Genomic DNA, 12,625 nt, shown 5'->3' on the forward strand with positions numbered 1-12,625 from the left:
TCACACATCAAGGCTAATCATGCAGATTTGGCAAAAACCACCTATGGAGGGGCGCCTGGGTGGCTCAGTGGGTTAAGCCTCTGCCTTCGGCTCAGGTCATGATCCCAGGGTCCTGGGATCAAGCCCCGCATTGGGCTCTCTGCCTGCTTCCTCCTTTCTCTCTCTGCCTACTTGTGATCTCTGTCAAATAAATAAATAAAACACTATTAAAAAAAAAAAAACCACCTATGGAATGGTTTTGTTACGGTAATTTTTAGAAGGTTGGTTTTTAAATCCATGCTAAGAATTATAGCGTGGTTTTCTATTCTCACAAGATTTCCATGAAAACTATGGTTTTTCATAATCTGTATTTTTAGCTCTATTTACTTAAGAATATCTTATCCATCACCTAAGCCTGCTTTAAAAGGCCTAGAAGGATAATCCCTAGTCACTAGAGTGTTGTTGAGTCCTGAGATGCCAGAATGTTGTTAGCATTAATTAGTGCCTTAGGCTGATTTCTCTCTGGAGAGATCCAAGTGTGTCAACCACTGCTTCTAGCTGGATCAGATTGTTCTCAACGAACTGTGGGATTAGATCCAATAACAATTTGCACATAAGAGTGAATTTTAGGTCTAAATATTCCATTAGTAATAAATGACTGCCATATGCTGTATTATTTCATAAATTCAGAGATGACGTTTCATTCCACTAGTGTTAACACCTAATTTTTAGGAGCTGTTGATTCTGTGGAGGAGACTGCCTGTGCCTGATTTAGGCCCTTCTAGGGAAAAGAGTCCAGTTTATTGTTGTTTCTGGAAAACTCACGTATTATTCCCAGAATCAAAGAATGGATCTTTCCAAAATGTAAGGCCAATTCTAATGATAACAATGCTTTTCTTTAGTAATTTATACCCAATTCTCTCAACCTCCTAGGTCAATGCTCACTTATCACACAAGAAGGTAAACATCAGCTTCCAGGCTAATGGCCATTTTGTACAATCAACCATGAAGGGCATGAACAATGCTAAAACTAAACTTAGCTTATTCGGTAGATCTAAGGTTTAATGAAAGTAACCTTAGTTGATGACCTATTAGTTTAATTCCTTCATTCACTTGAGGAAACATTCTGTACCAAGGCTTCCCTATGAGGCCCACCAGAATTCTGTTCCATGGTGACTGGAATGGAGTTATTTCATAGTTAATTCTTGTCTGATAGGGGATATTTGCCCTGAACTTTTTTTTTTTTTTTTTTTTTTTTTTTTATTGGCGAGAGGGAGAGAATCTTCAGCAGACTTCCCCTGAGTGCAGAGCCCAACTTGGGGCTTGATCCAAGGACCCTGAGATCATGACCTGGGCTGAAACCAAGAGTCAGACATTTGACGGACTCAGCCACCCAGGTGCCCCCTTGCCTGAGTATTTTTCAGCTAAGAATAAATTCTTTCAAGTTTTATGGCACAGAATTCTAGACCCCAACTGCAGCTCTGGGTTAGTGAAGAGACTCAGGGGCTCTTTTTGAGAAAGTTATGCTCCTAGCTGTGATTAAACCACCAAGGCCACCTTTGTACGGAACTGAAATGGCTCTCTGCCTGGGAACAAATTACCAACCTAAAATTTCATCCTAAATTTTCAGAACAAGTCCTTAACTCTGCCTTTTCCATGTCTGATATCAGCAGCATGTGGTTCCCAATCAACACCAGGCATTAGAAAAACCCTGAGAGGAGCATGATGCAGCTGTGGCTTTTATTGCAGAAACCCCACAGTAACAACCCACCACAAAAACATGACCTGATTCACCAGTCATTTCTTATGTATACCTGATTTCTCTGCATACATTTGTTTTTCTTACCTGGGTTTCACATCTGTTGGGATTTCTTTCTTTAAGAGTTTTTTGCTTTTTTGCTTCACTTGAGACATTTCATTTTCCTGTTTTTCAGGCATGGCTTGTTTTCCCTTTTGCTTTTCTGTATCCTGTAAAAAATGTACACTTACACTTGCTATGAAGGATTAATAAAAATGAGTGATACAGCCCTATATGAAGGCAGAGACACAAAATCAAAGAGGCAGCAGATACAACACGTTATATGTATAAAAAGAATAAACTTCTTATATCTTTATTGTAGTTCTGTCAATTTTTTAGCCTTTGCTTTACTGTAATTATGTTTTGGAGAGCCTGAATTATAAAGAATGTTGTTATTTATACTCATGTTCTGCCTGGGGTGGGTGATAGCAGTGGCAGTGGTAGCTTCTCATTTTTAAGCACAGAGGTGGGTGTGTAAAACCTTGTTCTTTTACAAGAAAAGTCAGCTTGGAGTACAATATAAAGTCCTATACTTCCGGCAATGTTGCTAATCCTAAGTACAGGTAAAATCTGGGGTGAGAAAGCTGTGCAGGCAGCAATACACGTTCACACCTGTTCACCAAGTGTTCACAAGCAACACCGTGAGCATGGAAGTGTTACGGTGGGTTTAATGCTAACCATTCACCATCAACTAGAGGGGCTTCTTTATTTATTCACTTACTCAACCGACACTTACAGGTTAACCACTTGGTGCTGGGCAGTGGGGGCTCCCAGGGGCCCAAACCCTTTCCCCAAGGACTGTGAAGTCTAGCAGGAGGCAGACGCATATGATGGTTGGAGACTTGTACCCTGGTGGAGGGCTGTTCACGGGCTCTGACCAGAGCAGAGAAGGGCTGTCTTACCTGGCAGTTGAGTGTGGAGCCTGCACAGAGAAGGCCACACCTAAGCTGCACTTAACAGCTATGCTGTGTCACTGGTCTGCTCACTGTGGTTTCTGGTCCCTGACTGGGTAAGTATGGAAGCCACACTTAGGCATGTTTATAGTGAGTCCATACTGTTGTGGCATCCAAGCATGAGACCAGTGGCCTGGCCTCCCAAACAAGGCACAGATCTGTTCAGGTCTTATTGGACTCATTGGGGGGGTCCCATGTGGCATGGGTATGTACCGCCCATATGACAGACTAGAAAGAAACAACACCTTGGTTCTCACCCCAAAAAGCTGGAGCAACACGGTGTGCAGGGAAACACTGAGGCTAATCAGGGGACGGAAAGGGGAAGAACAGGCTCAGTCAAGCGGCACAGCTGTGGGTACGGGAGTTACTGGTACGGGTCAATGAAATGCAACCCAGCTTTACCGTTTATGGTCATTAAGGCACCGTGGGTTTTAACAGGTCACATCAGGTCAATCTGTTTAACTGTCAGGAGTAAATAACCAGAGAAAGGGCTAACTCACCCTCTTGCCCACATACATTTTAAGACTATTCTGAATTATTTAAGAAGTATTTCTTGAACACTTGACTCATCAAGCACTTTGTACACCATGAGCTCTCTGAGGATATCCAAAGAGATGGGTATTTTGTCCTGTTGTTTCCCATGCACAAAGTTAGCATTCAGGTGCTTAGTACCTATTTTTTTTTTCATTTTAATTTGCCTTAAAAAAGACTGAGTATAGGTGACACAAATGTGACACATTTCAAGTGTACAACACAGTGATTCAACATCTATGTTATGCTACACTCATCACAAGTGTAGCTCCCATCGGTCACCACACAATGCTGCAGTGGTATCATTGCCTAGATTCCCTATGCTGTGCCTTCCATCCCTGTGACTTATTCAGTCCACAACTGGAAGCCTGTACCTCCCACTCCCCCTCACTCATTTGGCCCATTCCCCCCCTCCCACCTATCCTCTGGCCACTACCAGTTTGTTCTCTGTATTTGTGGGTCTGATTCTGCTTTTTGTTTATTCATTTGTTTTGTGTTTTACATTCCACACCCGTGTGAAAGCAGGTGGCATTTGTCTTTCTCAGTCTGATTTTTTTTACCTAGCATAACTTCCTCCACCTGTGCAATCACATAGCAGGAGCTCATCCCTTTTTAATGGCCATGTAATATTCCACTCAAGCCTTCCTTTTTGAATGAATGGGTTGAGGAAGGTTGGAAAACACATCTGTGGGATAGTGACCCATCAAGTCTGTTATCTAGTTAGGAAGAAAACACACACAACTGGCAAGCAGATCAGTCAATAAGAAATAAAAGCACAGAAACTGTACGCAAGAGCACTGAGGAGGACAACTAAAAACCAATCCAGAGGGAGGACAGAGGTAATGGAGCTACACGGAGTCTGTGCTGTGTCTATAAGAAACAAATGTGGGGAAGGAGATGGGAGGAGCAGGAGGAAGTGAGCAGAGAGGGGAGAATAATGCCGGGGGTGCACAGAGAATGGCGGCAGATGGGGTCAGCTGGAGAGAAGCGTTAGGAGAAAAGCCAGAAAGGCAGGAAAGGGAAGTGAGGAAACGTGAAAAAAGCCTACCCTGAAAATGCTTCCAAATGCTTATTCATATCACTGAAACTGTTGGGATTCCACTCAAAGACAAGTAGATGGCATTCTACTTCTTTGAAGGAATCTGTTTGGTTATAATAAAGTACAGAACTCCAGGACTATGCACTGTCCTGAGGGCATACAGAGCACCCCACCAAATGTGACAGACCCAAAGGGGAGGGGAGCAGACAAGAAAAATAAGTCACATGTAAATTTCATTTAAATATTAACATGCAGATGACGCTGTTAGACATCTTTAAGAAATGATTCCTTAGATCACTAGATTAAAACTGAAAATGAAATTCGGGCCTGTAATATTAAAGGCTAAATAAGGATCATAATAAATTTGGAATATAGTTATCTAAAAATAAAAATGCCAAAATAGAATTATGCCTTCACTTTTCTGCATAGCACTTGTAACTTACAGTCTTAGACCTGTTCACAACGGTAACTTTAACTTCCATTTACCTAATGCCACTAAGTACCAGGCATTTTGCAGTATTATCTGACACTAGTGACAACCCTGAGAGCTGAGGACTTTGAGAAGTGAGGTGGTTTCCTTGATCTGGTAATGTGTGCCAAGCAGAGTCCCTATTTCTGGGTAACTGCTGAAGCCTGGGGTCTTCCCCTGGGCCACCTGCCTCTCCACGACAGTCCCTACCCTAACTGTGGGAGGACTGAGCTGCTACTGACGCCCACTGAACCAGCAGTGGTAAGAGATAAGTCCCATATAATTAAAATGGTCTAGTTCCTTCTCATCCTCTTTTGATACTTAAAATTTGAAAAATGACTTCATGAGCCAGAGAAGTTACTATTCCAGACAGTCCCTGACTTTCAAGCAGTGTGTCCATTTTCTAGTCCCTGACTTTCAAGCAGTGTGTCCAATTTCTAACTACTTTACTTTATCAACATGCTTGCCAATGCTCCTGTCGGGGCAGGGGGAAATAACAACCTCCAACGTGTAGCTCCCATCGGTCACCACAACGTGGGGGCTGTGACTGCTTCCTGAGAGCCAGTGACTGTCTAGGCCATGCCTATGCACTCAGAGGAGGCATTCCCAGAACGTGTGCCTACATTAGAGATAAAGCCCGATCTATAAGACAGTGTCTCGTGTGCTACAGGGGACACTTCCTTCTCTCATTTGTTTATGGGAGACTGTCATACCTCCTTGAGGAGAGGCTCTGTGTCTGGGTTGGAGGTCTCCGTGGTCGTGGAGGAGCTGTCGTCATCAGCCAAGGAGTCTTTCAGATCGTCTTCCTGTGGCTTTCCCTTTCCCTTTTTCTCCTTTTCCTCTTGCTTCTTAGGTGGTTTCACCTTGCGCTGAAGAGGTTTTCCTTTCCCTGGGGATAAAAATATATTACATGTTTATAAAAAATAAAAAAAAATATAAAAAAATAAAAAAAAATTAAAAAAAAATCAAAGTAAAGTAACTTTTTGATTTTTCAAATAGCTCAGAAAACACAGCCATTGTAACTTTCCTCCAAGAGGCTGGACTCTTTCATTAGCGAAGGTTTCTTTCTCTACTTTATTTCTTCTCTGATTAAAACTTTCCAAATCATGTTTGACTTTTTTGATGAGAATATTTGTAAAAGTCTATTTTATTCAGGCACAATTTATGTACAATAACATAAACCCATTTAAAGTGTACAGTTCAATGATTTTTGGCAAACTGAGTAGTTCTGACAAATCTATGTCTGTCTTAGAATATTTTTTGATATCTGAGGATGATGTGGCTTTGAAAAGTGACAGAAGTGAAAACCAGAGATCCTTTCCAATCTCTTTGGCGCTGGAAGCTTGAGAGTGACACAGGATGAACTGTCCTTGGTCATCACCCAAGGGATGCTAAGAGGCCTGGTGCCAGAGCCATGATGGCTGAGTCCAGATCTTGGCTCTCCCGAACCAGGTGTATGACCTTGGCTTCCCATCGGGGTTGTAATAAGGAATTGCATACAGCCCTCAAAACAGTGCCTGACACATAAACACCATGGAATGTTCTATATGGACAGAGTGAAACAGAGCTCTAGTGAGCTTAGTATTTTAAAAGATACGGATGCTCCCAAGACAAATGAGAAACCAATCCATAGCATATTTGAGTGCCTACTGCTTCCCAGGCAGCGCTCCATGTCCTGGGACTACAACAGCCCCAACGATATAATCCTTGCAGCTTCCGTTCCAGCTGAGTTAGACAACGGCAGAGAAACTGCCAGACTCCAAAACCTGTGGAATCACCTGCGTGGGCAGGCAGGCTAGAGCTGCAGAAGCTACATAAGCCACAGCCTCACCCATTGTTTACATGCTTTGAAAATACATCCTTTTAATAATGGGGCTTAAACAAGTTATTTAAATCCTAATGTCTCCTGGCCACTGGTTAATTGTTGCCAGAAACTCCAACTCTGGCGTCTAGAACTGGGGTTGGCAAACGGTGGCCCTGGAAGGAATCTACCCTGCAGCCTGTTTTGTATGGCTTGTGAGGTGAGAATGATTTTTTCATTTTCAAGTGATCAAAAAAAAAAAGAAACAAAGAATATATGACAGAGATTGTATGTGGCATACCATGCCTCATGTATTTACTGTTTGGCCCTTTACAGGAAACCTTTGATGGGCCTGATCTAGAAAAAGAACAGGTAAAGGTCCGACTGGATTTTAGGAATGACATTTTGTCATTTTCTTTCACACTAATTCCAGGAGGTAATAAACTTGAAACTACAGCTAGGACATTAAGTCTCAAAAATTGAGAAGCTTTTGTTTTAGGAGAAGACTGAACAGTTGGTTTAATTACAACAGCTTCTGCTCCACCCTGACAGCCTGGAGCCCCTTTCTGCGATGGCAAACGGGAAGGAGCCTATGTGGCTCTGGCCCTCGGAGCCCCCCGATTTCTTAAATTCTGAGTTCAAGAGTTCATGCTGCGAGTACTTCAGACTTTCCCACATGCCTGAGATCGATACCCCATGCAATGAACAATTCTGTCATGCTTATGAACATTCTCTGGGTGAGAGGCACTATTTGTATAAATAACCAGTATTTACAATAACTCAAAACCTGCTTAATTAAATAGGAAAGCACTAGAAGTAAATTTTTTTTTAAACTGGCTCAAATTTTGAAGATACAGATACTTAAAGGAGAAAAAGAAACACTTAACAAACCAATAGTTAAGCCGAAAATTTGGGTTAAAAAAAGCTTATTTCATGAAAGATGCTTTTTATCTCCAGATCCCCATCTTTTCCAAATTTCTTAACGTCCTGCCCTTGGACTTCTTTTTAACTGTCAGTACCAGTGACCTCTAACACTCCTCATTCCTCAAGTTTGACTGAACACTGGACTATCCCTCTTCCCAACTCCTGCCAGACCTTTTCTGATACTGTGATTCTTTTGGCAACATTTTTTTGCCAGCTTCATCTTTGCTGGTGTTCCCTAAAGATCAGCCTTTGGAACTTCTCTTCCTCCTTTATATTCTCCCTGGGGGATGACTTTGACTTTAATCAATTTGACATAAGCAATTCAAATCTGAGATGCCCCAAACTGAATTAATCCTAAAAACTTCTTTTGGGTTCTCAGTCTGTAACAATCATTCTTAATCTGCTGTACCTTAGCCTAACTTAGGGAGCTTTTAACAAATATCAGTTTGTTTAGGCTCTACTCTGAGGTCCTGATGAAGCAGTTCTGTGTGGGACCTGGTGTGGGTAAGTATTTAAACTCCTTAACTGATTCTACTGTGTTAACTAGGCTGAGAATCATTAGTCACGGTCTCAACACAGTCACCACTATATCAATCCAACAGCCCAAGCTAGCAGCTACCTCATTGTCCTGGATGGTTTCTTTGGCTGCTTCTGTTTCCAATTTCAAATGTTGGTGGGAAGGGAAAGAGCATACTTTCATCAAAGGACTAATAAGAATTCAGACTGGATCAGCCTGATGACAGGCCTATGTGCCCTGCAAGGCTGTATGTATGGGGGGTGGTTCTCCTTCTTGCCACTTAGTGTGGGGCTTCTCAGGGAAGCTTATTCCCAAGGATCTCTTCTATTCCTCAGGAACTGCTTCCCAGGGCTACGAATGGGCTCTAGGGAAAGACAGTCTAAAATGTTTTGCTAGGAGGAGACTGGGAAGTGGGAATCGGAAGTCAGAGGGAAACTGCCTTCTCAAAGATAAGTCATTTATTACCACGATACACAGGGGAGGACACAGGATATCCCATCTTAAGGGAACTATGCCTTAACCGGTGTATAATCTATATAAAAACTAACCCCTCTAAATAATGACAGTAAAACTGGAAGGAGAAGCAGCTGAGAAAAACGGGTTTCCAGCGGTGGCCAAGGGATACACCCAACATGAGTGACAGGCTCCTCAGGCTTCACCCCACCATCTGGATGAACAGTCCCCGAGGCTACTCACACTCTGCCTACTCCCACCATCACCAAGCAGACTCTTCTTGATTGAAGATGCTACCTGTCCTGCCCTGGGAAGCGTTTACCCCTTCGGTGATATTCCACATACAGTTTAAACACCTGAAGGGCAGCGATAAGCTTTACTGATTTCTCCATCCTCAGTGCCTTGCATGGTGTCCAGCACATAGTAATCACTCAGCCAGTGTCTGCCAAGCTGTACAAAACCAAGATGGTTTTGTGCTTTTGTAAACACTGAAATACGTCTATGGTGTGATCTGCTCAGGGGACTTGCCGCCCCTAGTCTGGAAGCTTATCCCATTTTACTCTTTCACGTTCACAACTAAGTATCAAGGACTGAATCCAAAGTCAGTCTTCACAGCAAACTGTGTGATTCCACATACAGAACGTTCTTGAAATACCATATAGGAATGGAGATTAAAGGCTGCCAGGGGCTAAGGAAGGGATAGGAGTGGGAGGGAAGTGGGTGTGGCTAGAAAAGGACACACAGGGAAGGGATCCTTAAGATGATATAAATGTGCTATATCTTGGCTAGACAGGCATCAGTACAGAAATACCTCTAGATGTGGCCAGGTTCGGTTCCAGACCATGACAATAAAGTGAATCAAATTAATTTTGTGGTTTCCTAGTGCATATGGAAGTTATCTTTACACTATACTGCCATCTATTAAGTGTGCAATAGTATTATATCTAAAAAACCCAATGTACATACCTTATTACTAAAAAATGCTAACCATCATCTGAGCTTTCAGCGAGTTGCAATCACTGATCACAGATTACTAACCAAATTTAGTCATAATGAAAAAGGCTGCAATACTGCGAGGATCCCCAACATGTGACACAGAGACACGAAGTGAGCAAATGCTGCTGGAAAAGTGCCATGGACAGACTTGCTCTGTGTAGGACTGCCACAAACTGTAGGAAAACTCAGTTATCTGCGCAGGGCAACAAAGCCAGGCCCAGGGAGATACACATGCCTACTCACAGAAACAATCAGAATGAAACCGCTTCTTCATTGCTTTAAAGCCCAATTAAGTATATTTTTTCTAATAATTGAGTGGATACAAAACTTTATTGGCAAAAGCCGTTTGTCCCCATCAACAGGGTACCTCAGGACTGACCTGTGCATACAGGGCCATAAGGCAGGCTGCTAAACATTTGTGGCAGAGTACCATCTGCCTCTTACTGCTCTAGCATCCTGACTCAACAGAAAGTTCTAAGCCTCATCAAATAATCCAGCTACGAGCACTATATACGCACTGTAGTCACCACGAGTACTGTGCACATGGGTGAGGCTAAGCATACATCTGTGTGAAGAACATTCCCATATTCTCTCCAATAAAGACAAATGCCCACTGTATTAATCAGTGTCCTCTGATGGAAGAGGGAACTCAGCGCCAGCGAAGGCTGTTTTTTTTTTTTTTCAGATGTAGTCTCAGGCTTCCTCTTCCTGCACGAGAACTACAGAACAATGTTTTACTTTGGCCCTTGCTGCCAGGAACCACGCTGCTCAATTTAACACTCAATGGTAACAACACAGTTTTTCCTAGGTTTCTGAGGAGAGAGCACCATAATTAAAAACAAACAGATAAAACATCAAAAACTCCTTTTTGTCTTCACTGTTTTACCCAGGCTTTAATAATTTAAACCACCTCCAATTATTTTAAGGAGGCAAAGTATGAGTTATAAATTTAAAGAACACATCCTGGTCATTTACTTTTTGTCTTCACTAAGGAGCGAATAAATTTGTGATCAACTAGCCTGGCCAAGCTGCTTTGGCTATCTCTCTCCCATGTTAAGTCATTTCATTAACTTCAACCCAAAAGAATTTTTTCAGTAAAGTTTCAATTAGCAGCAAGTGGTTTCTCTGAATATGTGCTGTCCCTGGCAGCGACAGGCCCAAGGCAGGCCATGTAACAGGTGACCCCATGCTCTGGAGAAGCACTAATCCTGACAGGAATTTGTCTTCCTCCTCGTGTTTTCGCTGCTGAAATGGTCTAAATGAGGCCAATAAATAATACAGACCCACACACAATTTACTGGGGTCAGCACCAGGCATGCAAATTTATTTCCCCACATAATAACGTTATATAAGCATGTTAAACTAAAACATACAAAACATGCATATGAAAAAACTTCTTTAAGAGTTCTTAAAGCAAATAATGGTTTTCAAACTTATTCTGTCTGATTAAGTTCTGTGCACAGACTGTGAAGATACTAGTTTGGCTCAATTCAAGTTAGAAAAGAAGTTCTTATTAAATGAAATAATTTTACTTCTAAGCCGGGGAAGGAATTCATGAATTTGTATGAACGTGTGTACTCCTTTTGTTCTAACTTTTCTGGTACCTTTATAAGGTTGTATATACCAACTGTGGTGCCTAAACAGAACCAATAAATAAGATACCCAAGACCTTATTCCTGTACCACCAAAAACATTACAGTACACAGAATTCAATTATGTAGGGTTTTCATAAAATTATTATACTCAACTCATTTTGGATTTATCACAGATATTCAAAAGCACACTGAACTACAATTTAATGTTGGGAGAGGACAGCTTCTGTTCTGTCTAGGTATTTCTGTCCATTCCCTTTAAGGGCAACTCCCTGTCTACCCAAAAACCACTAGAGGGACCTCCTAGAGGCCCACCTCCCAAGGACATTCACTGGTTACGTTCACTAGTGGGTTAACACAGGTTATCCCAATCACCAGTGGACCTTGTTGAATGCAGAGTATGACTGAGCACTCTGGGTTGGGGCCCACGATTCTACATCTCTTAAGGCCCTGGACCACAACTTTCAGTAGCAAATACTACCAACACTGCTCCCCTTGCGCTGATACTAGTCCTTCTCTCTGCTTGCTCGGGTCCACTTCTCTGCTCCTATTGGGCAAATCACGTTAGATTTACTCCGAGGACTGGTTACCTTTGCCTGTGGGACAATATGCAGTAGTAGAGGAGGGACTGGAAAGTTTATCAACCAAGCTTCAGGCTTTACCTATACTTGGCAGATGCCCTGCTTTGGGAGGCAGGTGAGTTTTTATAATTTTAGCTCTGAATCTAGTCTGTTTCCTTGGAGAAGGCCAGGAAGGCAGATCAGATAAACGCGCGCAGAACCCTCTATGTCTGTGACAACTGCACACACACTACATTCCTACACTGGCCTCACCAGTGTACCATGTCTCCAGTCCTCACTGAGGAGACTGACACCAGCCTCACGGACTTCTCTCAACCTATCACCTGGGCTCCAGGCCTCGTATGGGTCAGGTCAGTCATCTCTCCTCAGGACCTCTGAAATCCAAAAAGCTCTTGAGTTTCTCTCCCTAACACATTCAGAAACAGAACTTAAGGACTAAACTCTTAGTGCTGAACTGAAGTTAGACTTATGAATCACATGGTACATGTACTGTGTGCCTTTCTAGAATCTCAATTCCCAAACACGTGAGGCTTCCAGAGGGTTTTGTAAGGCTCTGTGGCCTCACTGTAGCTAATGGGCTTTACTTCTACATCCCGTTGCCAAGGCTGCACCTAAGAACCTGTTACCGCCCAGAACTGCGTTTCCTTGAAGCCTACAGTCTCAGGTTTCACTTGCAGACCACAGTCTCCCGTCATTCCCTTGCTTCCACCATCTCTGCAGTTGGACATGTCGGATCTCCCATTCCTTGACTGTCCATGTTGTCCCCGTTTGTAGGGCTCCTTCCAGCCTCAGCTGGGTCCCAATGTTACCTGCGGGGCTGCTCTGCACATCCAGCTCTCATGTCCCATGGACTCCCAGTCCACAGAAATGTGAGCTCTAGAAATGAGCACCACCACTCTCAAGTGTTTCCTGTTTTTGCTCTCCCACTGGGCCCCTCAGTCCCAGCAACTGTGACTTCAGCTCAAACAGAAGCTCCTTGGACTCCCTGTACT

The 12,625-nt window shown here is 42.8% G+C and overlaps 1 protein-coding gene across 1 annotated transcript in view; it reads right to left on the minus strand.

Annotated features, from left to right (window-relative positions):
• The window catches only part of TMEM131 (transmembrane protein 131), a 210,067-nt gene that overhangs the window by 14,027 nt on the left and 183,415 nt on the right, over window positions 1-12,625 (minus strand). Inside the window, exons 32-33 of the mRNA XM_045077772.1 lie at window positions 5,483-5,658; window positions 1,826-1,947 (exon numbers count right to left, since the gene is read on the minus strand). Coding sequence (XP_044933707.1) covers window positions 1,826-1,947; window positions 5,483-5,658 — 298 coding nt within the window. The remainder of the gene's footprint in view (window positions 1-1,825; window positions 1,948-5,482; window positions 5,659-12,625) is intronic.

This window comes from Mustela putorius, unplaced genomic scaffold, assembly GCF_011764305.1.
Source record: "Mustela putorius furo isolate JIRA1106 unplaced genomic scaffold, ASM1176430v1.1 tig00000224_pilon_pilon_pilon, whole genome shotgun sequence".
In the NCBI taxonomy this organism is placed as follows: domain Eukaryota; kingdom Metazoa; phylum Chordata; class Mammalia; order Carnivora; family Mustelidae; genus Mustela; species Mustela putorius.